This window comes from Marmota flaviventris, chromosome 19 (assembly GCF_047511675.1).
Source record: "Marmota flaviventris isolate mMarFla1 chromosome 19, mMarFla1.hap1, whole genome shotgun sequence".
NCBI classification, from domain to species: domain Eukaryota; kingdom Metazoa; phylum Chordata; class Mammalia; order Rodentia; family Sciuridae; genus Marmota; species Marmota flaviventris.
Window position 1 is genome coordinate 16,289,625 of NC_092516.1, and position 25,867 is coordinate 16,315,491.

Genomic DNA, 25,867 nt, shown 5'->3' on the forward strand with positions numbered 1-25,867 from the left:
TTCTGTGACTGAGATGATCGTGTCTGTTGATGAATCTAATAATTTGCTTTCCAACACTCTCCCCAGAAGCTGTTATTAAATCAAGATGCATTCTCCAAATGAACGGTAGCTTTAAATAAATACACCAAAAAAATGTGGCACAGTGCTCTGCAAATATTAGGTGGCTGTCAGTTGTAGACTATTGTTTTCTAACATCTATATCAGGGACTCTGAAGCGCTAAGAGCTTGTCTGTAAAGAGAAGAAATGAATCAGAAATCATTCCACTTTCAAGAAAGCAGTAGGGAAATGAGCTGGAAGAAATGGGGCCAGGAACGTGATCGAAGGGGCTGCCAGAAAACTCCCTTGGCTGATTTCATCTGTCAGAAACACCTTGCTGAGCGCTCGCTCTGTGCCAGACACTGTCCTGAGCACCAGGGGGCCTATTGGGGTAGGAAGGCTGCCCTCCAGGAGGGCAGGTGAGTGGGAGCGATAAGGCACGTTGCAGTACCCCCACCTGATAAGACAGGAGCTGATTGGGTTGCACTGAGGGCTGCTGCCCCAGAAACCCGGGCGAAAGGTCCTTGGGCTAGTCGGGCCAGTCTCCGCGGGTTCCACCTGGCCCAGCCCTCACAGGGCTAGGCCTGGGGGCCCTAAGAGGAGGAGGCAGCCTCTCTGGCAGCTGTGGTGGCCAAGAACAAATATCCTGGAGAGGGGGCCAAGGCCTCAGGATGGAGACTGTCCAGCCCACGGAGGAAAAGTGGAAGGAGGTCACTGAGGTCCCTCGCCTCCAGGGACCTACCAGCAGCCAGCTTGCTTGCACGAGCTCACCTGCTCTTCTCTGTCCCTCCAGTAAGTGGCCTGCTCGCCAAGTCCCATCCTCGCCATGGCTCCCGGAGAGAAGATCAAAGCCAAAATCAAGAAGAATCTGCCCGTGAGAGGCCCTCAGGCACCCACCATCAAGGACCTGATGCGGTGGTACTGCCTCAACACCAACACCCACGGCTGCCGCCGCATCGTGGTGTCCCGCGGCCGCCTCCGTCGCCTCATCTGGATCGGGATCACGCTGATGGCGGTGGCCCTCATTATCTGGCAGTGCGCGCTCCTCGTGTGCTCTTTCTACACTGTCTCCGTCTCCATCAAGGTCCACTTCCAGAAGCTGGATTTCCCCGCTGTCACCATCTGCAACATGAACCCCTACAAGTAAGAGGCGCGAGCAGGGGTCAAGGCGTGGAGCTCATGACTCCCGCGGGTGCCAAAGCCCCTGCAGCCTGTAGATGTGCTTTTAGGAATTTGAATTCATTGGCAACATTGGTGAACTGCCCTCTCCAGTCGCTCCAAAGGTGTACCAAGGTTTCAGTCTATCCCCTACTTCTGGGGATGGGCTATCTCAGGGGAAGCAGATGGGGAGGTTGCAAGGATCAGCTTAGCTTGGAGGTTGGGTCTGGAATGAACTTGCACCCTCTGCCCTCCCCTCATAAACGCTGACACCAAACCCTTAGCTTAGCCACTCTTCCCAACTTTCCAAATCCACACCCTCCATCTCCACAAAATGTAAGCTCAAGGCTGACTCAGAAACTTCCAGAAGCATCCCGGCTCTGCTAAGCCTCATTTGAGTGAGCCCAGCCCCACAGGGCTTTGGGCTGGATCAGCCGTTGGTGCTACCCCATTGGCAGCTGCAGGACCTGTTCTAAATGGGCCATCAGAGTCCTTGGGATCATGGAACACTGACCTGCCAGCCGGGTCAGAATCCAGCAGAATTTTGTCAGGGTAGGGGTCGGGGGTGAAGAGAATGGAAGGGCAGGGGGAGATGATCATGATTACCAAAGAAGCAGACTTGGCCAGTCATCAACCGTCAGAAAAGCTCAAGATCCAGATCAGGTCTAAGACTTATTCTCTACCTCTTAAGTCTCTTTCTTTTCTTCCTCCCTCCCTTATCTCTTCCATTTCTCCCTTCTCCTTCCCTCTCTCCCTCCTTCCAGCCATGATTAGTTCCATAATTACTCAGCATCTAAAAATCGTCTAGCCTAGGTTCTGAGGCATAGAATTGAGCAACCTACGCACAGTCTTTGACCCCTTGGCTCATGCTGTAGTGCAAATATATCTACCCTATGCTAACTCATAATCACAACCATTAAATTATTTTTATGCATATGTGTGTTTCCTATGTACACAGCCAGTAAGAACCAGGATGGGAAATCTGAACTCAGGTAGTTAAGCTGTGGGACTGGTACTCTGAATCCCTGTGCTATGTTGCCTATGCACAGAGCAAGGAGGAGAGGAAAGAGAGGGGAGAGTTAAGGGAGAGGCTGGGAATATTTGGCAATGCGAAAAAAGTTTTAAATGGCTTCATCAGGCTGGCTGAAGACACTTGTCACTATTCCCCTGTGTTCTCAAGGGTTGTCAGGGTAACAGGCATGCCCTCCTCCCTCCCAGCTATGGTTGGAGGTCACGGGTTGGCAGAGGCAGGGTGTGTGGGGTGGAGATGGAGCCTGACCCCCTGGTTGGCAGATATTTGTTTGTCCTCACTGTGGCTGGATTAGGGGAGGTACCTGATGGTCACCACTCCAGAAATGCTGGTTGGGGACAAACTCATCAACACACCCCGAGAGCAAGCAGACAGTGGTGGCAGGGGTGAAGCCACAAGATGTCATGCAAGGGTCACCCATGTGCCTTTCCCTTTTGTGGGAGGCAACAGTGACTCAGGATGGAGCTAATGGGGAAGGCCACAGGGATGGGGGGGGGGGGGCGGAGGCTGGTGCGTCTTGATGGACCACAGCACGGAGCCGGGATGGCATTCTGCCGGAGGGGTTTGCCTTCTCTGATGGACACTACCTTCCCGTCCCTGGCAGGTACAGTGCCGTGCGTGACCTTCTGGCTGACCTGGACAAGGAGACCAGAGAGGCCTTGAAGTCCCTATTTGGCTTTTCAGAGGTGAACTCTCGGAAACGTCGGGAGGCAGAACCCTGGGAAGGCATCCAGCCCAAATTCCTCAACGTGGTCCCGCTGCTGGTCTTCAACAAGGAGGAGAGGGGCAAGGCCAGGGACTTCATCACGGGCCGGAAGCGGAAAGTGAGAGGGAAAATCATTCACAAGGCTTCCAACGTCGTGCATGTCCACGACTCCAAGGAGGTGGTGGGGTTCCAACTGGTAAGACTCGCTGGCTCGCAGTTTGGGGGCATGGAAGGTGCTGGGGCTGGTGGGCCCAGGGTCTCTTCTCCTAGGCCGTTTGCTCCTGGAGGACTCCTGGAAGAAATATACCCGGTGAGGGTGAGTGGGCTACCAGCGAGTGAATCTGACTCAGGCAATCCTAGAACACGGGGGAAATGTCCTAGGAGGTGACCCGTAGCTCATGGGGGCCTCCCAAATAGAGAGAAATGAGAGATGATTTGGGAATCTAGGTGGGAAGGAAGGATGAGATCATTTCAGAAACTGCTGCTGAATAAAAGAACTTACTTTCAGGCTTTTTATTACTGCTTAACATACAAATTCCATCCTGGGACCACCTGGTTGGCCATGCTTGGGTCACCCTGATGTCCTCTTGGCTAATAATGGAAGGCAGGACATCTTGAAGGATAATCTCACCAGACTGTATCAAAGGGGGGAAAGAAAATTCCTACAAAGCAAAATCAGAGTGCAAACACCCAAAGGGAAAAAAAATAGATAAGATCACTACAAAACACCAGTGTCCCGGTACTGCTCGTCTTCACGAGGTGCTGTGGCCGGATTGGTCACCTCCCTTTCTGGTCCCATTTGAGAGACTTTTTGGGAAGCATTAACTCACTGAAAATAAATTCCATCTCCATCTCACCCCGTGCTCCATCCACCGCTTGAGGACAGAGATGCTTCTATATTTTATAGCCTGAATTGTTTGATACTTCCTTATCAAGAGGGTCAAATCCTGAAAAAAAAAATGGCCCCTATTCAAAAAAAAATTACTAAGATCATTCATAGGATAGTCATAAGATTCTCTTGGATATTCTAGTCAATTCCTTGATATCTATACTTTCCAAGCTCTGAAGAAAACACCAGGAATGTACCATGATTTCCTTATAAAGTCCTCATTATCGTATCATTCAGACGTGGGTCCTCTCCACCACTCTGTGTGGTTGGTGAGGATGATAGTTCAGTCAATATTTTGTAAGTGGCAGAATGGATGCATAATGCCTCGCCTAAGATCCTGCAGAGAAGTAGTATCAGATTCTGGGCTAGAATCCAGGTTTCTAAACTGTTTATGTAGCAGGAAGCAGGATGGATTGTGTAGGAACTCAGAAGCATTTGAGCCAAACCCCAAATATCCAGGGAACCCTGTGGCAGACAGAAGTAGGGAGTCATAAGAGTGGGACTCAGTGTCCTTCTTCACTAACCTCTTTCCTATCCTGAAGGCCAGAAGTAAAGGGGGGAAGGGTACAGGGGGTTGAACTCAGGGGCACTCGACCACTGAGCCCCATCCCCAGCCCTATTTTGTATTTTGTTCAGAGACAGGGTCTCACTGAGTTGCTTAGCGCCTTGCTGTTGCTGAGGCTGGCTTTGAACCCGTGATCCTCCTGCCTCGGCCTCCTTAGCTGCTGGGATGACAGGCTTGCATCACCCTGCCTGGCAGGAAAACCATTCTTATCCCAGGCTTCTCTCCCGTTCCCCTGAGTATCTGACCCGAAGTTTCAATTACTCATCCTTACGGTCCTTCCAAAAGGTAGCAGATCTCCTGGTAATAGCCGGGCTTCTCCTCTTATTTACAGTGTTCCAACGACACCTCGGACTGTGCCACCTACACCTTCAGCTCGGGCATCAACGCCATCCAGGAGTGGTACAAGCTGCATTACATGAACATCATGGCCCAGGTGCCTCTGGAGAAGAAGATCAACATGAGCTACTCTGCAGAGGAGCTGCTGGTCACCTGCTTCTTTGACGGGATGTCCTGCAATGCCAGGTCAGCGGGGGAGGCAGTTCTCTCAGCCTCTGGATGCAGGCAGCTCTGAGCCAGGCTCCTTGCACGCACACAGGAGACGGTTCTAGAATCAGGGAGTTGAGTACATGGCATGGGCTCACACTAGCTTTAAACTCATGAAATTACTTATCATGACCTGGAGTGGTTGAGAGTGTGCGTGTATAACTTTGCATGTTATTAGGATGCGGACCAGTGTTGGAGAGCCAACGCTCTCCTACGGAGGAAGGAAGGGAGACAAGGAGGGAGGGAGGGAATAAAGAAAAGCCTGTGTTCACATTTGTGAGCCTTCCAACCTTTCCCCTTGGAAGATCACACTCAGATTCCTGGTGGTGACCGGGAGTAGATGGGACATTCTGAGGGGTCCTGCTTGTCCTATGGATTTGTCTCATTTTTTTTTTTAACACTAAACCTCTGCCACATGTCTATATGTTAGGGGACATATTGGTCCCTGAAAAATACACAGAGTGATTGGAATGAGAGTTCTCTGAAGGATGGGTTCTTTATGTCCCATAAATCCCATAAATCCCATAAGGGATTTCTTCTCTGGGGAGCATTTCCTAGGATTGGGAATTTGAATGGAAAAAAAAAAAAGTGCACATGTTGGCTGAGAAATTCAAGAGTGGAGGAATTTTCAGCAAACATGGGACACAGGGACTGCCACATCAGAACAGAGAAGCTGGCTAAAGGGCTAAGGAGGAGCATGGAAACCGGAGTCTAACGAACCTGACTTGAGGGGTTCCCTTTAGCCGAGGAAACTCATGGGAAGGGGGTCGGGGGCTATCATCCATTGTTCTCAGAGAGAGGTGGCCCCATGAACATTGCCCTTCCAGACTTTAGCTGAGAGGCACACGGGGGAGTCCCCAGCCCAGCCCTTTCTGACCCATCTGCTCCATCTATAGGAACTTCACACTCTTCCACCATCCCATGTATGGGAATTGCTACACGTTCAACAACAGAGAAAACGAGAGCATCCTCAGCACCTCCATGGGGGGCAGTGAGTACGGTAAGGAGACCCCCAGGCCCCCTGACAGCGAGTGTGCTGGCAGCAGGATAACCCGGGGGTGCTGGGGCTTCCAGAAATACAGATCTCTCCACCTGGCCCCAAACCAGACACTAATTTCCCCATCCGTCCAGCATCTCCATCAGCACCCATGTTGCCTACTTTCTTCAATCTGGGTGTCTCTTGTCTTCTTCTTTTTTTTTTTTTTTTTGACTTCTCTTCTTTACCCTTGAGAGAGGCACAAGGGTCACACCGCAGGCTTCCTGCTGCGGAGACGCCTTTCTGGTTTAAGCTTGTGGCTGGGGTGAGTAATGCCAGGCAGGTGGCTTCTCGATGGAGTTCAACCTGGAGGTGCTGAGTAGGAGATTAAGGAGGTAGACACGCCTTTATCTTAGTGAAGATGACAGATTCTGGAGCCAGAACCCAGCTCTGCCTCTCATTGTGTGACCTTGGGCACGTGACTGCCCTTCATCTGTAAAGTGAGACTAATGATAGTATCTCCCGCGGAGAAATCTGCTGCACATTCTCTGAATGTGCTCAGGCTACCCTAACAAGATGCTGTAGACCGGGTGGTTTGCACCACAGACATTTATTTCTCACAGTTCTGGAGGCTGGGGATTCCAAGATCACGCAAATCTGGTTTCTGGCAAGGCTTTGCTCCTCGGGTTGTAGATGGCTGTCTTCTGTCTGGATCCCCAGTGACCTTGCCTCTGTTGCAAGTGGAGAGAGTGCTATGATGTCTCTCCCTTGTCTTCAAAGAACCCCAACCCTCTCAGATTAGAGCCACACCCTTTTAGATGTCATTGGACCTTAATGAAGTCCTGTCTTCAAATACCCTCAGGTTGGGGGTTAAGGCTAAAGACCTATGAACTTGGGGAGGCAGGAGACCATTCAGCCATACACACACACCATATGCACAATAAATGCTAGCTGCTGTCATTACTTCCTAGTACCAAGACTACAAGACTACTGCCACCTATGCTGCCATTGCTCCTGCCAATACTACAATCTCTACTCCTTTTGTAGAAAAGTTAGGAACCCCAACTAGTTGGCCTGGCTTACCCACAAAAGGAATTATTGAAGGGTCCTGTGCAACATGATTTGATAAATAATGCGCCCACCAGGAAAGGCAAGATCCCGTCATACAGGAAGTCCACATTTGGAATCCAGACCTTTGTCATTGTATAATCTGTATTCTCACCCAGACTGCAAGAAACTCTGGTTCAGAGCACACAGTGGGATTCTGTGGATTCTTCCACCATCTTCAGAGGAAGAAGCTATCTGGGTACTGACCGTGGAGACGTGCAGAGTTCTGGCTCTGCTGCACAGGGCTTTGTGACCTCTAGCTGATCACTGTCTCTCTCTCTCTGGGCTTTCGTTCCTTTGTACATAAACAGAAGATGTCAGAATAACTCTTAAGTTATCTTCTTTCAGTTTGTGTATCCTCTGATGGACTCTGATCATACACTCATTCATTGACTGGTTTGATATCTGCTCTGCGCAAGGTGCTCCTCTAGGTAGCAGAGATGCAGCGGTGAACAAGACAGGTGCCCCCTCGGCCTTCTGAAGCAAGGGACAAGCACATACATAGACATTATCTGGTTGCAAGTACTAACGAGTGGAATGTGAAGAAGAAAGCAGAAAGGGGAAGACAGAGGAGCTGGGGTCAGGATGGGGTTTGAGGTGGAGAAGGAGGTTCAGGAAAGTCCTCGTGGAGAGGTCATCCTATTTAAGGATGAGAAGGTCCACACGAGAGAGAATTCCAGGGTCTAGCAAACACAAAGGCTCTGAGAATCAAATGAATGGGTTGTGTTTCTAGAAACAGAAATCAAAACCGGTGTGCTTGGAGCTGATTGAAGGGAAGAGTGACAGAGGACGAGGAGGGAGAGGTGGGTGGGCTCCCCTATCACAGCCTTGTCAGTCACAGTGGGTTGATTCTCTGGCACGCCTTGTATCCAGCTCCAGTGAGTTGCTCCTGGGGAGTGGGGGGTCTCAGGCCAGGGCGTGATCTGATCCGACTCCCAATTTCCATAGGTCCTTATGGCTACTGGGCGCAGAATAATAGATTGCAGAGAGCAAGGACAGGGACCAGGAGGGGAGTTAAGCCAACAATCATGCACCTGTTTTTGGTTCTCTCTTCCCTGGGTGATCCCCTGAGGGTGTCAGTCAGTAGCCATGGCTCTGCGTGTCCCTTTAGATGTCCAGCCAAACTTCTCATCTCAAGGGACCACGTGGATTGGTGTGCCTCAGTCAGAGCAGCTATTCCTTCATGCTCGGCAAGAACTTGTGCTGAGCAAGACTTGTGACAGTGATCCTGCGTTTGAGCCCCTACGTGGGGCTGAGCCCTGAGGACACAGCGGTGAGCAAGCCAGGCACAGCTCCTGCTCCCACACAGCTTCCGGTCTAGCTTCTGGTCTAGCCTGCCTCCCATCTAGCCTGCTGGGCCTTGGATTTGAGCCTACCAAACCACCGAGGGGGTCCGCTCCCCACCCCCAGGGAAGGCTTTATGGACTCTTGACCACAGAACCTTATCTTTTCAGGGCTGCAGGTCATCCTGTACATAAATGAAGAAGAGTACAACCCCTTCCTTGTGTCCTCCACGGGGGCCAAGGTGCTCATCCATCGGCAGGATGAATATCCCTTCATTGAAGACGTGGGAACCGAGATCGAGACCGCAATGTCAACCTCCATTGGAATGCATCTGGTAAGAGACTACTCCGAGTTCCACATACTTGGGGAGGAGGACAGCTTTTTTGCAAGGGTAACCCACGTGAGGCACAGCTTATGGAAAAAGGGTGCTTATTTCAAAGGGAGCGTGGTTCTGTATTTTCTAGTGGTCACCCCGACGGTCATTCTGGTAGATACACAGAGGTTCTCTTTGCATCTTCTCTAGGGATGAACAAGGCAGGATGTCATTTTAAGAACTTAAGGAACCTCCCTTGTTCCCTCCAACCCCCTCCCCCCAAAGCCCTAGCATTTATGGAACTTGATAGAAGCAAAGTGCCAGACACTAATTATATATTTGTCAATTATACAAATAGAGCAGATTAACATCCTCCTTTCTAGGAGTCTAGAACCTGTGAGGGCATGAAAACAACTATTTAAAGACCAGTTAAAAGCCACTGGGCTATTCAAATTCTGTTTCAGCCCCTCAGACTCCCATCGATTTAACCTTTATCTAGAATCCCTTCTTTCTCCAAGTCTGTGACCTCTGACCTCACTGAGTGCTGAGAATACTCAATGCAGGGGCACTTAACCACTGAGCCACATCCCCAGCCCTTTATATATATATATATATATATATATATATATATATATATATATATATATATATATATATTTTTTTTTTTTTTTTTTATTTTGAGACACTCTCCAAACAGGGTGGAGACACACTGATTTAAAACCCTCTAAATCCTGGAGAATGAATTGCAACAAAGCTCAACACTATCAATACGAGCACATCTGGGCTGAGGAGTCCAACCAACATGATTTATTATTCAACTGTTTTTTTTTTTTTTTTTAGTACCAGGGATTGAAAGCAGGGGCACTTAACCACTGAGCCACATCCCCAGCCCTTTATATTTTGAGACAAGGTCTTTACAAAGTCGCTTAGGGCCTCTGTAAGTTGCTAAAGCTGCCCTTTAACTTGTGGTCCTCCTGCCTCAGCCTCCCAAGCCACTGGGATTACAGGCATGCACCACCACACACCCACCCTATTATTCAACTTTTAATCTTTTCTAATCTGTCAAGGAAAAAAAAAACAGCATCCATTATAATTTTACTTTTCATTTCTTCTTGGTGGTATTTTAACATTTGTGGGAGGGGAAAAAAATCCCTCAAGCATTTTCTCTGTGGACTCTTCATTCATGCCTTGATTTGTATCTGAACTTAATGTGCCATGTTAAACTTCCTAGCCTTCATCCCTCACAAATTTTTCCTCCAGAGCAATGGTTTCCAAACCCAGTAGCTCACGAGGCTCACATCTGCTAAACCGGAATCTCTGGGAGACAAGCACAAGGATCTATATTGGCTTCAAACTCCAGTAAAAGTGAAGCCAAAGCTATGCCACCTTGCTCAGCTGTGGATGGCTCTGGATTGGGTTCTGAAGCAATATGGCGGGCATTGGGGGCTCAGATAGCCATCCATCACTACCCATTCAACAGTTATTATTTCTGAGTGTTTCCCATGTGCTAGATACTAGGAGATCCTCAGGATGGCTGTCTGGCAGGGCAGATGCTCCCAGAGGCATGTCATGGAGGAACTTTGTTTTAATGCGGGAGAGAAGTTATGTACCGGCTTGGGCTGTGTGGATGCTGATTTCCTAAAGGGAAAAATGTCCTGAGCCCCCCAACCTGCTCAGACTGGGACTCCAAAAGACTTCTAAAGACAGACCACCAATACCTCTGTTCACTGGGAAGTCATGAAATTCCCAGAAGACAACAGTGATGTTTTGATGCCTGGTTTCCCATAGTGTCTCATCTGCACTGGGAAGAAGGACCTGGGTTTTTTTGTTTGTTTGTTTGGTGGGGGAAGTGGGTACCAGGGGTTGAACTCAGGAGCACTCAACCACTGAGCCACATCCTCAGCCCTATTTTGTATTTTTTAGAGACAGGGTCTCACTGAGTTGCTTGGAGCCTTGCTTTTGCTGAGGCTGGTTTTGAATTCGCGATCCTCCTGCCTCAGTAGCTGAGGCAGGACCTGGGTTTTGCAGCCCATCCACCCCTTACCCTTCTGCCCTCTCCCTGCCGTCTACCTCTCGAAGCATCTGAGAGTAGAGCTTGCAAAAGTTCAAGAATGAGCGAATTCTTCCCTCTGACTTTTTGCTCTGAACTTGGACATCCCTACCCACATTGTTGAGCAAATATTGCCTTCACGAATGGCGAGTAAACAGACCCGGGCGAGATTTCTGCCACACCAATTTGGGATGTAGAGAATCAAAGCCACAGAGCAGGGTCAGTCAGCTCTAGATGTGATTTATGAGCATGTAGAACAACAACAACCAAAAAAAGCAGGGATTACTAAGGGGTCAGCAGAGGGTCACTAAGAACAAGTCCAAACAAACTAGACTTCCTTCCAATTTTTTGTATTGCTTTAACTTTTATTTATTTATTTATTTTTGATAGGCATGTTAAGCTGTTAGGCATAGTCATAAGTCGGTTAACCTTCCTTATTTCATGGGGCGGTGTGTTCAAAGCACTGCATATTCAAAGATGAACACAGCAAGCTCCTTCCTTCCAACAGCTTGCCTTTCAGAGGGGAAGATAAAAAACACACGTTTGCAAAATAGTTCTTGTCTCTGTGGAAACAAAGACTTTGTACTCAGTTTTTACAACATAGTATATCCTCATTAATATTGGATGGATGGATGGATGGATGGATGGATGGATGGATGGATAGGTGGATAGGTGGATGGATGATTAGACAGAAACTATCAGAGAAAGCTTCCTAAATGATGAATTCTTGAGGAACAAGTATCAGGCAAATAATGCCAGGAAGATCGAGCCTAGACAAAGGGCACAGCAAGTATAAAAGGGCCAGAGAAAGGATGCAAAGCCATGTACTGAAATTTTTGGAAAAACCACTTTGGTTGAAATGTAATCAATACACTGGAGGCAGCACATTTATAGGAATTCTATCAAGAAATGATGAAGTGCTGGGGCAGTGGCTATGGGTATGAATATCAGGGTTTGAAAAGTTGTTATCAAACAGAGTCAGGGGAAGTCAGATGGACTTTTAAGTCCTGGTGTGGGCAGCGGGGTGGATGTCAGGCTCAGAGTTAGGGAGTCCAAGAAGGGAGAGATGGTGACCACTTCAGTTTAGGTCACACCCAATTTGTCGTGCCTTTGGGAAAACAAGATGAAAATAAAATGTCCAGTAATTCGATGCTGTGAACCTGGAACTCAGGAGAAAAATCTGGGACTTTCTAGAAAATTCTAGACTTTTAAATATAGACCATCACCTAAGACCCCAAACAGCCCTCAACACGCAAATGTGGAAGAGCTGAGCAGAAAGAAGAGAGAAATCGAGGCAGAGAATTAGCATCAGAAGCCCCAAAAGAGTTGGCATCAGAAAAATCAAGGAAGGGGAATTCAAGGAAGGTCTGACCACAGTGCCAACTGTGGTTGAGAGGTCAAGCAAGATCAAGGGCAAAAGGTGTTCTCCAGGTTTGGCAATCAAGAGATCGCTGGTATTCTTTGTCAGAGAGGTTTTCAGTGGAAGGAGTGGAACAGAAACCAAAGGACAATGGGTTGAATGGTAAATGGGAGATGAGGAAGTGAGCAGGGGTGGGCTGGTCACTCTAGGGGGTGGGGTCCAGGTTCAGAGAAGAGGGCGGTTCCTCTGTCCTTGCAAACCCAACAGTGCATTTCTATCTTACACCTCAGCTGTGTGCTTTGGTCATGTAATCTCTATGCCTTAGTTACCTCATCTGTAAAATGGGGACGCTTCATGGCTAGTGAGAATTCAGTTGATGCATGTGAAGCACTTAGGAAAGTGGTTGGCATGTAGTAAGTGCTCAGAGATTACTGGTTCTCTCTCTCTCTCTCTCTCTCTCTCTCTCTCTCTCTCTCTTGAGGAAAGCAATGTGAAGGGAAGGGGGAAATGTTTGAAGGGAACTAAAAGAGGAATTAGGGAAATTTTTTCTTTTTTTCCCTTTTTTCTTTGCAGTATGTCACTGAGTTACATTCCCAGCCCCTGTCTTTTCTGGTACCTTTTTTCCCCCCTATACTGGAGATTGAACCCAAGGACACTGTATCAGCAAGCTACATCCCTAGCACTTTTTAAAAATTAATTATTTTGAGCAAGGTCTTGCCAAGTTGCTGAGGCTGGCTTTGAACCTGTGATCCCCCTGCCTAAGCTTCCCAGGTCGCTGGGATTACAGGCAGAGCTGCCGTGCCCAACCTCATGGACCTGTCTTTTTTGAATTGGAGATATATATAAATAAAATGTATAAATAATCTATATTTGCCATATGCATTAAAAATATTTCCCAATTTGAGTTTCCTTTTTTAGTTTTCTTTAAAGGTTTTTTTTTTCTTTTGGTGATACTAGGGATTGAACCCAGGACCTTGTGCATGCTAGGCAAGCACTCTATCAACTGAGCTATATCCCCAGCCCCCTAGAGGTTTTTTTTTTAATTATATGCAAAATTCAAGTGTTTACATAGTCCAAGTCTTTGTTTTCTTCTTTTATTATTATGTTTATTGAGGAATTTTTTTTCCCTTTTAGAGGTCAGATACTAAAATAAGTTTTCTTCTAGTTATTTTGTTACTTCATTTAATACTTTAGCCCATTAGATTTCTTTTCTGCAAGGTGTGACGTAGAGATCGAATTTAATTCTTTCTCCTAATCGCTAAGAAATTGTCCTAACTTCATTTATTTGTAATTCCTTTTTTATCCTCACCATAGATCAGGAGTGCAAACTTTATCATACACAAATGACATCTATAATGTGTCATAAAACAAAAGAAAAAATACTATCTCACCATAACCCCATGTAGGGCCAAGTCTTTCCAGTCTCTTCTAATTTTTAAAATGTATTCGTTTTTGTTTTGTTATGAAAATGGAAATCTGCTGAGCATACCCCTCTGTAATCTGCCAGTTTCCTCCTTCAAAATATATCAGTGACATATTTCCATGGCATTGAGTCATCTTTCACAGTCCCAGTTGTGATGGCAATGTTCAATTTTGTTCTCCAAATGTAGAGTTCATTGCCATATACTAAGTTCTTATAGTTTACAGGTTTTCCTTGATATTAGAGGCAGAATTGCTTCTAGGACCCCCACCCCACCACCCTGTGGATACCAAAGTCCATGGATGCTCAAGTTTCTTGAATAAAGTAGCTGAAAGCTCAGTCCTTGTCCTCGATGCCGATCCAATAATAAGGACACAGTTGTTTTTGTTTGTTTGTTTTGGGTACCAGGGATTGAACTCAGGGGCACTCAGCCACATCCTCATCCCTATTTTATTTAGAGACAGGGTCTCACTGAGTTGCTTTGGACCTCACTAAATTGCAGAGGCTGCCTTTGGAGTGATCCTCCAGTCTCAGCCTCCTGAGCCGCTGGGATGATAGCTGTGTGCGCCTGGCAAGGACACAGTTTTGAGAAAAAGGAAAAAGAAGGTTTATTGCTTTGCTAGCCAAGGAGAAACACAGGGGGCTCCTGTCCCAAAGGCTGTGATTCTGCCCATCAGCAGGAACAGGGGGCTTTTCAAGAGGTGATTCAAAGGCTACATTCCACCTGTTCTCTGTTGGAGCTGTCATTCACTTGTTAATTTGGGAGATAGTCATTTCTGAGATCTCTAGTGCCATCCCCAAAGTCTGGATTACCTCAGTCCTATGGTGGGTGTGGACTCAGGGACAGTCCTATGGTGGGTGTGTACTCTCTGTAGGTTGGGGAAGAAAGGAAATCCTGTTTCCACTGAGATTTAGGGAGTGGGAGAGATTAGGGAGGATCAAGGAGAGAGGAAGAAAAAGAAACACATCCATTTAAAAATAAATTGCAGTGGCAGAGTAGCAAGGGCGTATTCAAAGCATAAAGTGACCACTGTTACATTTGCATATATTCTGTATATTTTAAATCATGTTTTAATTACTTATAATATCTATGCCATATGAATGCTCTGTAAATAAATAGTTGTTGCACTGATTGTTTAGGGGATAATGGTCAGAGAGAAATCTGTACAAATAGGAATGCAATTTTTTAAAAAATATTTTGGTCCACGACTGGTTGAATCTGTAGATGCCGAGAGCCGACTGTATACTTTCTCTGTAACACAGGGCCTCCCATTATTGAACCAGGACAGTATCTGTTGGACTGAATTGAATCAAGTGGGAGGTGGAACTTGAAACATAGACAGAGGCCAGCTGGGGAGCTGGGATGGAGGGCTGGGCTGGTGCTTTTGAACTTGAATCACCAGGAAGTGAGGAGTTAGTGATAGGAGCTGACTTGTGATTCAGACAGGTGAGTGGTGGGGGTGGAGGAGATGCTGAGGAAGGGAAAGTGTGAGGCCCCGAAGCAACTGGGAGCCTTCCAAGGTCCAGGCGAGAGAGGACGGGTTACACCTCCTAAGCATCTCTTGATGACTAAATAGAAGGAAGGAGAGAAATTTCTAGAATGGTGCTCAGGTGTGTGGCTTGGACAACTGGTTCGATCGGGGTGTCATCAGCTAATGTGAGAAACACAGGAGATGGAGCAGGTTGGTGGTGGGTGGAGGAGGTTTTAGGTGAGTCCGGTTTTAGACATCACGTTGGTTAGCTTTTGCTGGGTACAAGCCACCTCCAAAACTAAATGGCTTCAAACAACAACCATTTATTAACTCCCGATCTGTAGGCCAGCCACGTGGGCTGGTTCGTCTGGCCGGGTTTTCTGATCTGGACCAGGCTCAGCCGATCTCGACCAGTGCTCATTCAGGGTGGCGTGTGAGGTCTATCTCTGTGTCTGGGGGCCACCTTGCATCTCCTCCACCAGGTCTCTCACCCCAACCTGCTGGCTCAGGCCTGTTCATGCTGGTCCATATCCTGTAAGGGAAGGCAAGTTCCAATGAGCAGGCACTTTTCAAGGGTTTATTTCTTAATAGTTCAGCAGTCAAAGTCATAGGACGAGTCCAGACTCAAGTGGTAGAAACTAGACTTTTATGGAATCACAGAATCTGGTTACTTTTGCAAATGCCCACGGAGTTTGGTGTGTTTAAGGCATGCATGAACCACCGAAGTAAAAAAAAATGACCAGTGGTCAGTTGGGTCTCAACAGGAAGACTCTGGCTGGAGGACAGACTTGGGGACATCCGTCATTCAAGTTGCTCTATTGGGAGTGCATGAGGGCAGGAGTGGAAGATACACCTATTTTAAAAATTAAGATGAACCTCCATAGGGTGCTTGCTTTGGGCTAGACCCCGTGCTAAGCACTTTGCAGGCATGAGGCTCAAAGGATCCTCACAGTCGTGCTTAGGGTGCAGAAAAGTTGAGAGGGGGACCTCTTGGGTTTGAATCCCAGCTCTCTCTCTCACCAGCCATTATTGCCTTGAGCAGGTTATCTTATCTCTTTGTGTCTCATGTTCCTCTCCCGTAAAGTAGACCTGCCACTGAGGTTTAATGAGTCGATATATGTAAGATACTTATCATAAGAACATTGTAAGTGTTCAATCAGGATTCATGGTGGTTCTTGAGAAACGGAAGCTCAGGCGGGCCAAGTAATCTGATCAAAGGCAGCTCCATGCGACTGAATTATTTGAAGGCACAACCTGTATTATTAATTTTTAAAAATATTTATTTATTTATTTTTTTAGTTGTAATTGGACACGATACCTTTATTTCACTTATTTATTTTTACGTGGTGCTGAGGATCGAACCCAGGGTCTCGCACATGTGAGGAACATGCTCTACCATCGAGCCCCAGCCCCAGCCCCGTGTATTATTATTTTTATACTGAGAATTGAACTCAGCGGCGCCCTACCACCGAGCTACATCCTCAGTTCTTTTTTTTTTTTGAGACACGGCCTCACTAAGTTGCTTAGGGCCTCACTAAATTGCTGACGCTGGTCTCCAATTTGCATTCCTTCTGCCTCGGCCTCCTGGGGGATTACAGGTGTGCACCTCTGCACTCAGCCTCATCCTGTATTTCTGACTCCTTAGCTACTTTGCTTGTACTGTTGCCATTGACCATTGACTATAACACTGACCATGACGTGGATCTTCCAGAGCTCTCTTTAGGAGAGCTCAGAATCCAACTCCCTATGGTCAGAGGAGACAGGATGGAACCACAGGAGATGCCCCTGAGACAACTGGAGACCTAAAGCAGTCAGAGCCTTCTCAATAATGCGTCCCTCCCAGGCCTGTACAGGTGGAGACCACCCACCTGCTCCCTCCCCAGCCCCACTATCGCTGCTGTCAGAAGCAGCCAGGCTGTGACCATCAAGACATCTACATCTGCATTCAGAGCAAGACCAGGGCTCCTGCTGCTAGGACAGCTCAGGGCACCTTTTTGGCCTTTTGACTAGGGTCAGTAGGCATCTCTGTCATGCCCTCGGGGACTGGAAGGAGCAAAGGTGTCCTTTATGCTGTTAGGAGGGTCTTGCACTCAAAGGGAGTCTTGCTTGGAAATATACTTGGTGGGGACAGAAATGCGGGTGTGCTCTGGTCTGAGCCTGGAAGAGCAGCCTGCTCACAGCTCAGACCTCTGTGAGCCCTAAACCAGGATGGAGACGGAACAGCTTGAGGACCTCTGGGCTGTGGAGAGGCATACTCGGAGATGGTGGGGATGGTGGTTACCACCAAGAGATAAAAACAATAGTCCGATGGCTTCCCTGTCTGAGAGGAGCCTGGCTGAGCTGCCCACCTCCCAGAAGAGGGAGCGGCATGCTGTTCAGTGGCCCCTCAAGGTTGTGGGAAGGCAGGAGGAGGCCCTCCCACCCTGCTCACCCTCCGCTGCCCCACTCCTCCGGCTTTGTGCTGCCCCCGACACAGCCCTATCCTCTGTCTTCAAAGAGGAGAGCTAAGGATTCCCGGGCAACTGTCTCTCTCTCCTTAGGACTCGATTTGATAAAAATGGATCCTACGCCCCGCATATATCCACACATATTCTCACATGTGTATATGCACAAATACCTTCTCATCCACCACACACGTGTGCAAATACACACTCCCACATAGACATGTGCAGATGCACATAAATACACGTGTATACACAATTAATTTGTGCATATTCATATACACCTACTCTTGACTTAATGCCCCTAGGGGTCAGGGCAGAAGCCAAAACATTGCCCCGCCCTCCGCAAACTAGCATTTATGGAAAACAGAGAGTTGGAGGTGGGAGTGTCCCAGGCTCTGGAGAGTTCATTCAGTGGAGTCTTTGAGGAGTTAAAGACCTCTCTCCCACCCAGAAAAGCTCTGTCCCCACCTCCTCTTTATTTATTTATTTATTTGGTGGTGGTGGTGCTGGGGATTGAACCCAGGGCCTTGTGCATACAAGGCAAGCACTCTACCAACTGAGCTACATCCCCAGCCCCCTCTGTCCCCTTTTGACCCACCCTTGGTTACCTCAACCTGAACCACCCATGACCTCCAAGTTCCAAAAGCATCACTGTAAAGTCAAAGGCCAATGAGTCCTTGGAAAACAGAAATTAAAATGATTTTTTTTTCCAGACGGTTTCTGGGCAGTGGTCCCTGAGCTGGTTCTCGGGGTCAAGGGAGGAACCGAGGTGCCCTGGTGGGGGGAAACCCCTGCTCTGCATCTCTGCATCTCAGCATCTCAGCATCTTTGTTCCCAGCCCAGCCCTGGCCCACGAGAAGCTCTCAATGGGTTTGCTACCCAGCGATTCAATCTGTGTGTTCCTTACTGGCCTGGAAAGAAGCTGGTTATCGGTAGCAAAAAGGACAGATTGCAAGGGAGAGTGAACGGGTGAACGTTTGCCTGTTTCTGTCCAACCTCGGGGACCCTGGGAAGGCAGAGAGGCCAGCCAGCTTCTTTCCTCCTGGCTTCTGTTTGTTATTTAAACATTTCAAAATGAGCACTCTCAATTGCCCTTGAGGCCCTTGCAGTTAATTGAGGGAGACTAATGGGTCAGCAGATGAATTACAAGGCAAACACAGAACCAGATCCCGGCCTCTTCAGATGTCTGTTTCCACCTGGCTCAGACGCCTTCTCTCCTGGTTTTGCCTAATCATCATTCTTTCTTCATAGAGAAAAGCATTTTCTTCCCACCTACGAATCCGCCATCCTCTTTCCTTTACCCCTCCTCCCTCTCGTCTCCAAACAAGGAAACGCTGTGCACACGCACAGCCTAGACCCTCGCCACCGCCCGGGCACCATCTATATTTGTGTTTTCTCCCCCTTCAGAGAAGCCATCCCCTTCCCTGTTGTCTTATTTGCTTTCCCTTTTCGGCTTGCCTGGATTGTTTATTTGCAGTGCCAAATATGAAGCTAGAGTCAAACTCAGTGAACCACAATAAATTATAATGGATAGGTTTGGGTTGTTGAGTTTTTTTTTTTTTTTTTTTTTTTGTTCCAGGGATTGAACCCAGGGGTGCTTAACAACTGAGCCACATCTCCAGCCCTGATTTATATTTTACAGAATATAAAATATATTTTTATAATATTTATATATTAGTTGCTTGGGGCCTTGCTAAATTGCTGAGGCTGGCTTTGAACTCACGATCTTCCTGCCTCAGCCTCCCAAGTCACTGGGATTACAGGCGTGAGTCACTGTGCGCTGCTGAATAAGGGTTTTGAACCCTGCATCGCAGAGCCTTTGCCTCCTCTGATGACCAGGGGGTCATTCTACACGGCTGGACCTCCTTGGCCCTTTCTGCGTCAACTCTTTTCTGGTCACCAACCCAGAGCCAGAGGGACAGGAATCCCAGGCAGCTCTCAGACCCTGTTCATCCCTTTAATCACCCCCCTGTGATCCTCTCCCAGCAGATTCGCCCACGGCTTGCCACCACTCAGAAGGCCCAAATCCTGGTTTCTAGTAGGGAGTAATTTGGCCCGGCCTCCCTCCCTCTCTGACTCCATCTCCAGCCACGTCTCTCTTTTCCCGCGATCTAGCCACACCGTCCCCTCCTGTCTCAAATCTTTGCTGCTTTCTCCGCCCAGGCCTCTTCCCCCAGGGGCATTTAACCACTGAGCCCCATTCCCCAGCCCTATTTTGTATTTTATTTAGAGACAGGGTCTCATTGATTTGCTAAGTGCCTCACTAAATTGCTGAGGCTGGCTTTGAACTCACGATCCTCCTGCCTCAGCCTCCCAAGTCACTGGGACGACAGGCATGAGCCACCACACCCGGCTTCTTCTCCCATTTCTTGACAAGGCCAGTTTTTTCTTGTCATCATTTCACATTGAGCTGACAACATCATAAAGGTCCCTTTTTGAGACACTTTCTCTAATCCCTTTATGGGAAAGACTGTGTCCCCTACCCCTGCTCCGGCTCTGCCGTCTCCCTGTCCAGTTTTGTTGATCAACATCCAAAACCCGCTCGTGATTCATTTGCTTATTAACCACTTGTCTACCCTTCTAGAACGTCAGCTGCATGGGGTAGGGAATTGTCTTCTTGATGGCTGTGTGTCCCCCGGTGTCCACATTGGCCCCACGCACCTACTAGGTGCTCTCAGGACGTTTCCGTCTTGGGAACGACCAGATGGCTGTTCGGATCCCAGGAAGCAGCCAGCCAAGCCCCGTCTGGGTCTCTGTGATTGCAGACGGAGTCCTTCAAGCTGAGCGAGCCCTACAGCCAGTGCACAGAGGACGGGGGTGACGTGCCAGTCAGAAACATCTACAACGCTGCCTACTCCCTCCAGGTAGGGCTTGGCGGGGGCGCCCAGCCCTGGATTGTGGCCTGGACCCAAGGGACAAAGTTAAATCGAGGTTGGGGTGTGTCTGGGACCAGGAACTATATACAATGAGGACACCTGGGGTTGGTCCAAAGACCTCAGGAGCAAATGATGCCGGCTGGTTCCAGTCCTCTTCGGTGTGTCCGTAACTGGAGCTTAATTGATTCACTGAGGTTGGGAGGAACACGGTGTACAGGCCAGACGGGCCCGCTTCCCAGAGGGGCCGTGCAAGTAAGGGACAGGGGGAGGAACTGTTTGGGGGTCACAGTGGCTGAGGAGTCAACAGCTAGGCTTCCGGGCCCACTGGTGTCTCTTGCTCACTGCAGAAGGTTGGGTCAGATTGAGGGGCCTGATGGGCAGCTCCCAAGCCCTCCAAGCTGTGCACTTGACCTTGGAAATGAGGCAATCTGGCAGCATCGAGCCCATATTCCTGCAGCATAGAAAGTGGGGGAGCCTTGTTAAAGGAGCCGGGCATTCTCCGGGCTCAGCAGCTCTCACCCCCTCTAGTGTATTAGGAACATCACTGACCTCTGCAGGCATTAAGGTTGCCGACTCTTAAGTGTGACAGCAGTGACGTGTGTGGCCTCATCTCCCATCCAGGGAGTCTGCAATCGGCCTCTTACTGGGATACCTAGAAGGTCCGTGGAAATCATCCTGGTAGAACTAGAGGACCAGTCACCCTCCACACAGCTTCTGTCAGGACAGAGATGAGAGGTGGTGGAGACACTGGGTGCGGTGGCACACACACCTGTAATTCCAGTGGTTCGGGAGGCTGAGGCAGGAGGATTGCAAGTTCAAAGCCAGCCTCAGCAACTTAAGGGAGACCCCAAGCAACTTAGTGAGACTCTGTCTTAAAAAAATTAAAAATGGGCTGGGGACATAGCTCAGTGTTTAAGCACCCCTGGGCTCAATCCCTGGCACCTGCTAAAGAAACAGCAACGCAATCCAATGGACTTTAAGGCAAAACAGCAGCAACAATAAAAAATGGTGAGCTCATTGGAAAGATGTTCCTGGATAATATTTAATGATAAGCAACTGTGTACCAACACTTTATCTGATTGATTCATTTCATAATAATCTCATGGGGTAGGTATTATTGTATACCTGAAAGCAAAGTACCAGAGAGAGGTCAAGTGACTTGCCCAGGGCCACACAGCAGGTAGGTAGCAAAACTAGGACCTGAACTCAAATAAAAGCCTGGCTTCTGAGCCCCTGACGTCAGCCTTTATATTACACACTTCCTGGATGTTGTGGTAACTTATGATCCCCAAAGATCCAGCGTGGAAAGAGGTTGGACCTGGGATGGGACATGCCGGGACTGTGTTTGTTTCTCTCTGTTCCTTGGCAACAGCTCCAGTTCCCACATTTACCTGGTTTCCGTGTCTCATTCCAAATTCCCAGTAAATGTCCCAGGCTCAGTCCCTGTGGAGTCAGGGATCCACCCCTGGCCCAGTTGGCCCGAGAGGGTACATCCACACAGTCGGTCACGGGTTCGGGAGGCTGATCCTCTAGGATGAGCGATGAGGTGAGGAGGGAGCTCCCTGGTGTCCAACATGCAGGGAGTTTCAGGGGTCTCTGGGTCTCCTCTTTCAGATCTGCCTTTACTCCTGCTTCCAGACAAAGATGGTGGAGAAATGTGGGTGTGCCCAGTACAGCAAGCCCCTGCCTCCGGCTGCCAGCTACTGCAACTACCAGCAGCACCCTAACTGGAGTGAGTGTGACCCACCCCAGTCTCGCACACCCCAGCCCTGCACCCACCTGCCCCGAGACGCTCCCCACCCCGCTGCCTTATGCTCGAGGGAAGTAGTCGATGTTCAAACTGAAGTTTTAGTTCTTGTTGTCAAGCTTGACTGACATTATGCTTCCCAATTAAGGACCAAATGAAATAATCAAACAATCCACGTGAGACTGTGGGAACTCCGTGGGCAACTCAAAGACCCCAGGAAGGGCCCTGTGGCCCCCAAAGTTCATGCCGTTTTCTACCCTGTCCCTTAGTGTACTGTTACTACCAGCTGTACCAGGCCTTTGTCCAAGAAGAGCTGGGCTGCCAGTCGGTGTGTAGAGAAACCTGCAGGTGAGTGGACCTACCCGGAGGGATGGGATGGGCAAGTGGACCGGGCCACCCACGCTCACTCTGTCCCTTCCTCCCCTAAGCTTTAAGGAATGGACCCTGACCACCAGCCTGGCACAGTGGCCATCAGAGGTTTCAGAGGTGAATCCCACTGCCTGCTCTTAGCCTCCCTGCTATCCACACTGCTATGGGCTGGGACCGGGGAGGTTGGGGGGTGACTTGGGGGAGGAGCTGTCTCGCTGAGTCCAGGGAAAGGGGGATTTCTGAGAAGGGAAGGGGCAAGCCAAGCATCCCCAAGAGCCACTCTTTCTTTCTCCAACACAGAAATGGTTGCTGCCTGTCCTCAACTGGGATCAAAGCCAACAAATAAACAAAAAGTTCAACAAGTAAGTTGACCTCCACCCGGTTTCCTCTGCCTCTGTCGGTCGGCCGAGGGCACAAGCTTCTTGGCTGCCTTCCTCCTGGCCAAGCCCTCTGCTTTTCATTCACTCAATCACTTATTCAACAAATATTTGTTAAGCTCATATCATGAACCAGGCCCTGCTCAAACTTTTGTTGGACCGTGATCCCAGGTATGAAAGACTTTTTTTTTTTTTGCATTGTGGCTCATTGAACATATCGCTGAAATAAAGACAGCTTCCTTATGCTCTAGGAAGCCCTTGGGCTGGATTTCAGATGATACACAGTGGTGTGGCCGAACCAATTATTACAGTCCTCTTTCTGTACCCTCCGGGGATTGGCTCCAGGACCCCCACTGCCTCCGTAGATCCCCAAATCCTGGGATGCTCAAGTGCTTTATGTAAAATGGCATAGTAGTTGCATATGGTCCACCGCATTCTCCTGTACACTGAAGTATCTCTGGACTACTTGTCGGGCCTAATCCACTGTCAATGCTATGTAAATAGTTGTTCTATTGTATTGTTTGGAAAAATAATGACCACAGAAAATTGTCTGTACATTTCAATCCAAATGCAATTTTTTTTTTCTGAAAATTTCCACCCGTGATTGATGGACTACTCAGATTCAGAACCCACAGATTCAGAGGGAAGGCCAAGAGTATTTCCATCCCAATTGGTCACAGTGTGCTAATCTGATTCTTTAAGTCTTATGTATCTCAGTTGGCAAATATTTTGAACATTCCTTTGAATGCATTCTGATGTTTCCCATTGTCTTTAGTTTGTAAAAGGTATTGGTCACAGCCCCACACATTTATTTCGTGGCTTACCAATGTATTCCGACCCACTTGGAAAAGCATTCCTTGGAAGCTTGTGACTTCTAATTCTTTTTGATTTGAACACACACACACACATCATTTCTGAGGGAGCTTTAGCAAAAATCATCCAGGCCAGGGTCCAGGGGCCTCAGCAGATGGAGATAAAGAAGGGAGAGAGATCAGCTCACTTCTGTCACTCAGGCCCTGTGATCTCACATGTCCCTGGGTTGTCACTGCCTCCCAGTGCCCAGCTCTGGGTCTGCTCCCTTGGCCCCCAACATTCTGGAGACCACAAAGCCACAGTTTCTGCCACTAGGGGGTTTTCAATCTAGTGATAGGCTTAGAACAAGCATTTCCAAACAATTAAACAAAGCATCGCACACCAATGCCCCCTAGGCCAAATCTAGCCCTATACAAGTACCCCATTATTTCTAGCTTTTCCTGAAAGATAAAAAATTCTGGCAACAGTGAATCTCCATTCTTGCTTAGCACCATATGGCTAGGTAATAGCTGCTTCTTTTAAAAGAGCAGGAATCTTCCAGTTCAGCAGTCTTATCAAGGGACAACTTAGATCAGTGGCTAAGAGCATGAATTCAAGCCGACAGGTGTCGTGGTGCATGCCTATAATCCTAGCAACTCCGGAGGCTGAGGCAGGAGGATTGCGAGTTCAAAGCCAGCCTCAGCAATTTAGTGAGGTGCTAAGCAACTCAGTGAGATCCTGTCTCTAAATAAAATATTTTAAAAAGGTCTGGAGATGTGGCTCAGTGGATAAGCACCTCTGGGTTCAATCCCTGGTACAAAACATGAACTTGAAGCCAGATCTGTGTGGGTTTGAATACTGGCTTAGACCAGGATTAGCTGTGCAGTCTTGGGCAAGTCAGTTAATCTGTGTCTGAGTTTCCACATCTGTAAAGTGGGGGATGGTTAAAACATACCTCCCTGCCTCATAGAGATACCGTGAGATTTGAGTTAATTCACATAAAGTTCTTAACGACAGTGCCTGGCAACACAGTAACTCATTCATTTACATTACTTGCTCGTCTTCCTCTATGTATTTGAGATTGCAATTAAACAATCACCAATGTCAAAGCTGAATGGAGAACAGGGTGCCATGGGAGTGTGGCTGGAGGGACCAACTTAATCTGGAGACTGGGAAATAGCTTTTGAGTGAATGAATGGTCTGGGAGCAGATCCATGCTGCAGATACACACTGGGGTATACCAGAAGGCCCCACGGACCAGGTTCTGACATCCCCAGGGGGCTCAGAGCCTGGGCCAAGCTGAGGGCCAGGGCAGGAGGGGCTGGGCATCTGGGAGAATGCCAAGGCTGCCAACCCACCTGCGTGTGCCCTACCTGTTGGAATTTCTGCAGGACGGATTTGGCCAAACTCCTGATATTCTACAAAGACCTGAACCAGAGATCCATCATGGAGAGCCCGGCCAACAGTGTGAGTGGTGTCCTTCTGGGACCTGTCCTGGGTCTACAAAGGTGCCCGTCTTCCTGGCCTTAGGGAGCAGAGTCAGTTTATGGGGATCCCACCTGAATGACTGAGGCCCTGAGAAGCCAGCCAAGCCCCCAAGACAGAACAAACTAGCAGAGGGAGAAGGGACAGGAGGCCTCTCTGCTGCTTCCCCCAAGCTTGTTCAGAGTCTTTGGGACATGACCTTGAGAAGCAAGGCTGTACAGCTACCTCCTGAAGCCAAAGACCAGGAGGGAGCTCCAGGCCCGGAGCAGAATCCCTGTGGGAGGCCAACTAAGGGTAGGGTCCATCTTGATGGTGGGGCATGCCCTCCCTTGCAGATCGAGATGCTTCTGTCCAACTTTGGTGGCCAGCTGGGCCTGTGGATGAGCTGCTCCGTCGTCTGCGTCATCGAGATCATTGAGGTGTTCTTCATTGACTCCTTCTCCATCATTGCCCGTCGCCAATGGCAGAAAGCGAAGGAATGGTGGGCCCGGAAGCAGGGACCCTCCTGTTCCGAGGCTCCTCCCCCTAGGCAGCAGGGCCAGGACAATCCGGCCCTCGATATAGACGATGACCTGCCCACTTTCACCTCTGCATTACGTCTGCCTCCAGCCCCGGGAGCCCAGGTGCCTGGCACACCACCCCCAAGATACAACACCCTGCGCTTGGAGAGGGCCTTCTCCAGCCAGCTCTCAGACACGGAGGTGCCTGAGGAGCCCTGAGGCAGGAATGGGAAGAAAGAGCTAGTCATGGTGTGAGGACTTAGTCCCTGTCTCCCAGACACAGAGGGGGCCCTCCTGCTCCCCCGCTCTGGGCTTTTGAGACACTGACTGAAAGCCTTCTGTGAATAAGAGAGGGCTTGGGCAGGTG

General features: G+C 48.7%; 1 protein-coding gene and 1 non-coding gene across 2 annotated transcripts; one reads left to right on the forward strand and one right to left on the reverse strand.

Moving 5' to 3' along the window:
• Positions 1-863: 863 nt before the first annotated feature.
• Scnn1g (sodium channel epithelial 1 subunit gamma) lies at positions 864-25,719 on the forward strand. The gene is made up of 12 exons (XM_027948791.3): positions 864-1,180; positions 2,830-3,127; positions 4,717-4,907; positions 5,825-5,928; positions 8,466-8,629; positions 20,120-20,218; positions 21,845-21,962; positions 22,247-22,325; positions 22,406-22,463; positions 22,647-22,708; positions 24,907-24,982; positions 25,336-25,719. Exons 1-12 carry the CDS (start codon positions 864-866, stop codon positions 25,717-25,719), a joined length of 1,950 nt encoding a protein of 649 aa, XP_027804592.1.
• Positions 17,853-17,925, reverse strand: Trnat-ugu (transfer RNA threonine (anticodon UGU)). The gene has a single exon. It is a non-coding gene; the product is annotated as a tRNA-Thr (tRNA).
• Positions 25,720-25,867: the final 148 nt, after the last annotated feature.

Excerpts from the sequence above, each read along its gene's own strand:
- Scnn1g (XM_027948791.3), top strand. The coding sequence starts at position 864 with ATGGCTCCCGGAGAGAAGATCAAAGCCAAAATCAAGAAGAATCTGCCC. Across the intron at positions 1,181-2,829 it reads TGCAACATGAACCCCTACAA|GTACAGTGCCGTGCGTGACC; the intron begins GTAAGAGGCGCG and ends CGTCCCTGGCAG. Across the intron at positions 22,464-22,646 it reads GGCCATCAGAGGTTTCAGAG|AAATGGTTGCTGCCTGTCCT; the intron begins GTGAATCCCACT and ends TCTCCAACACAG.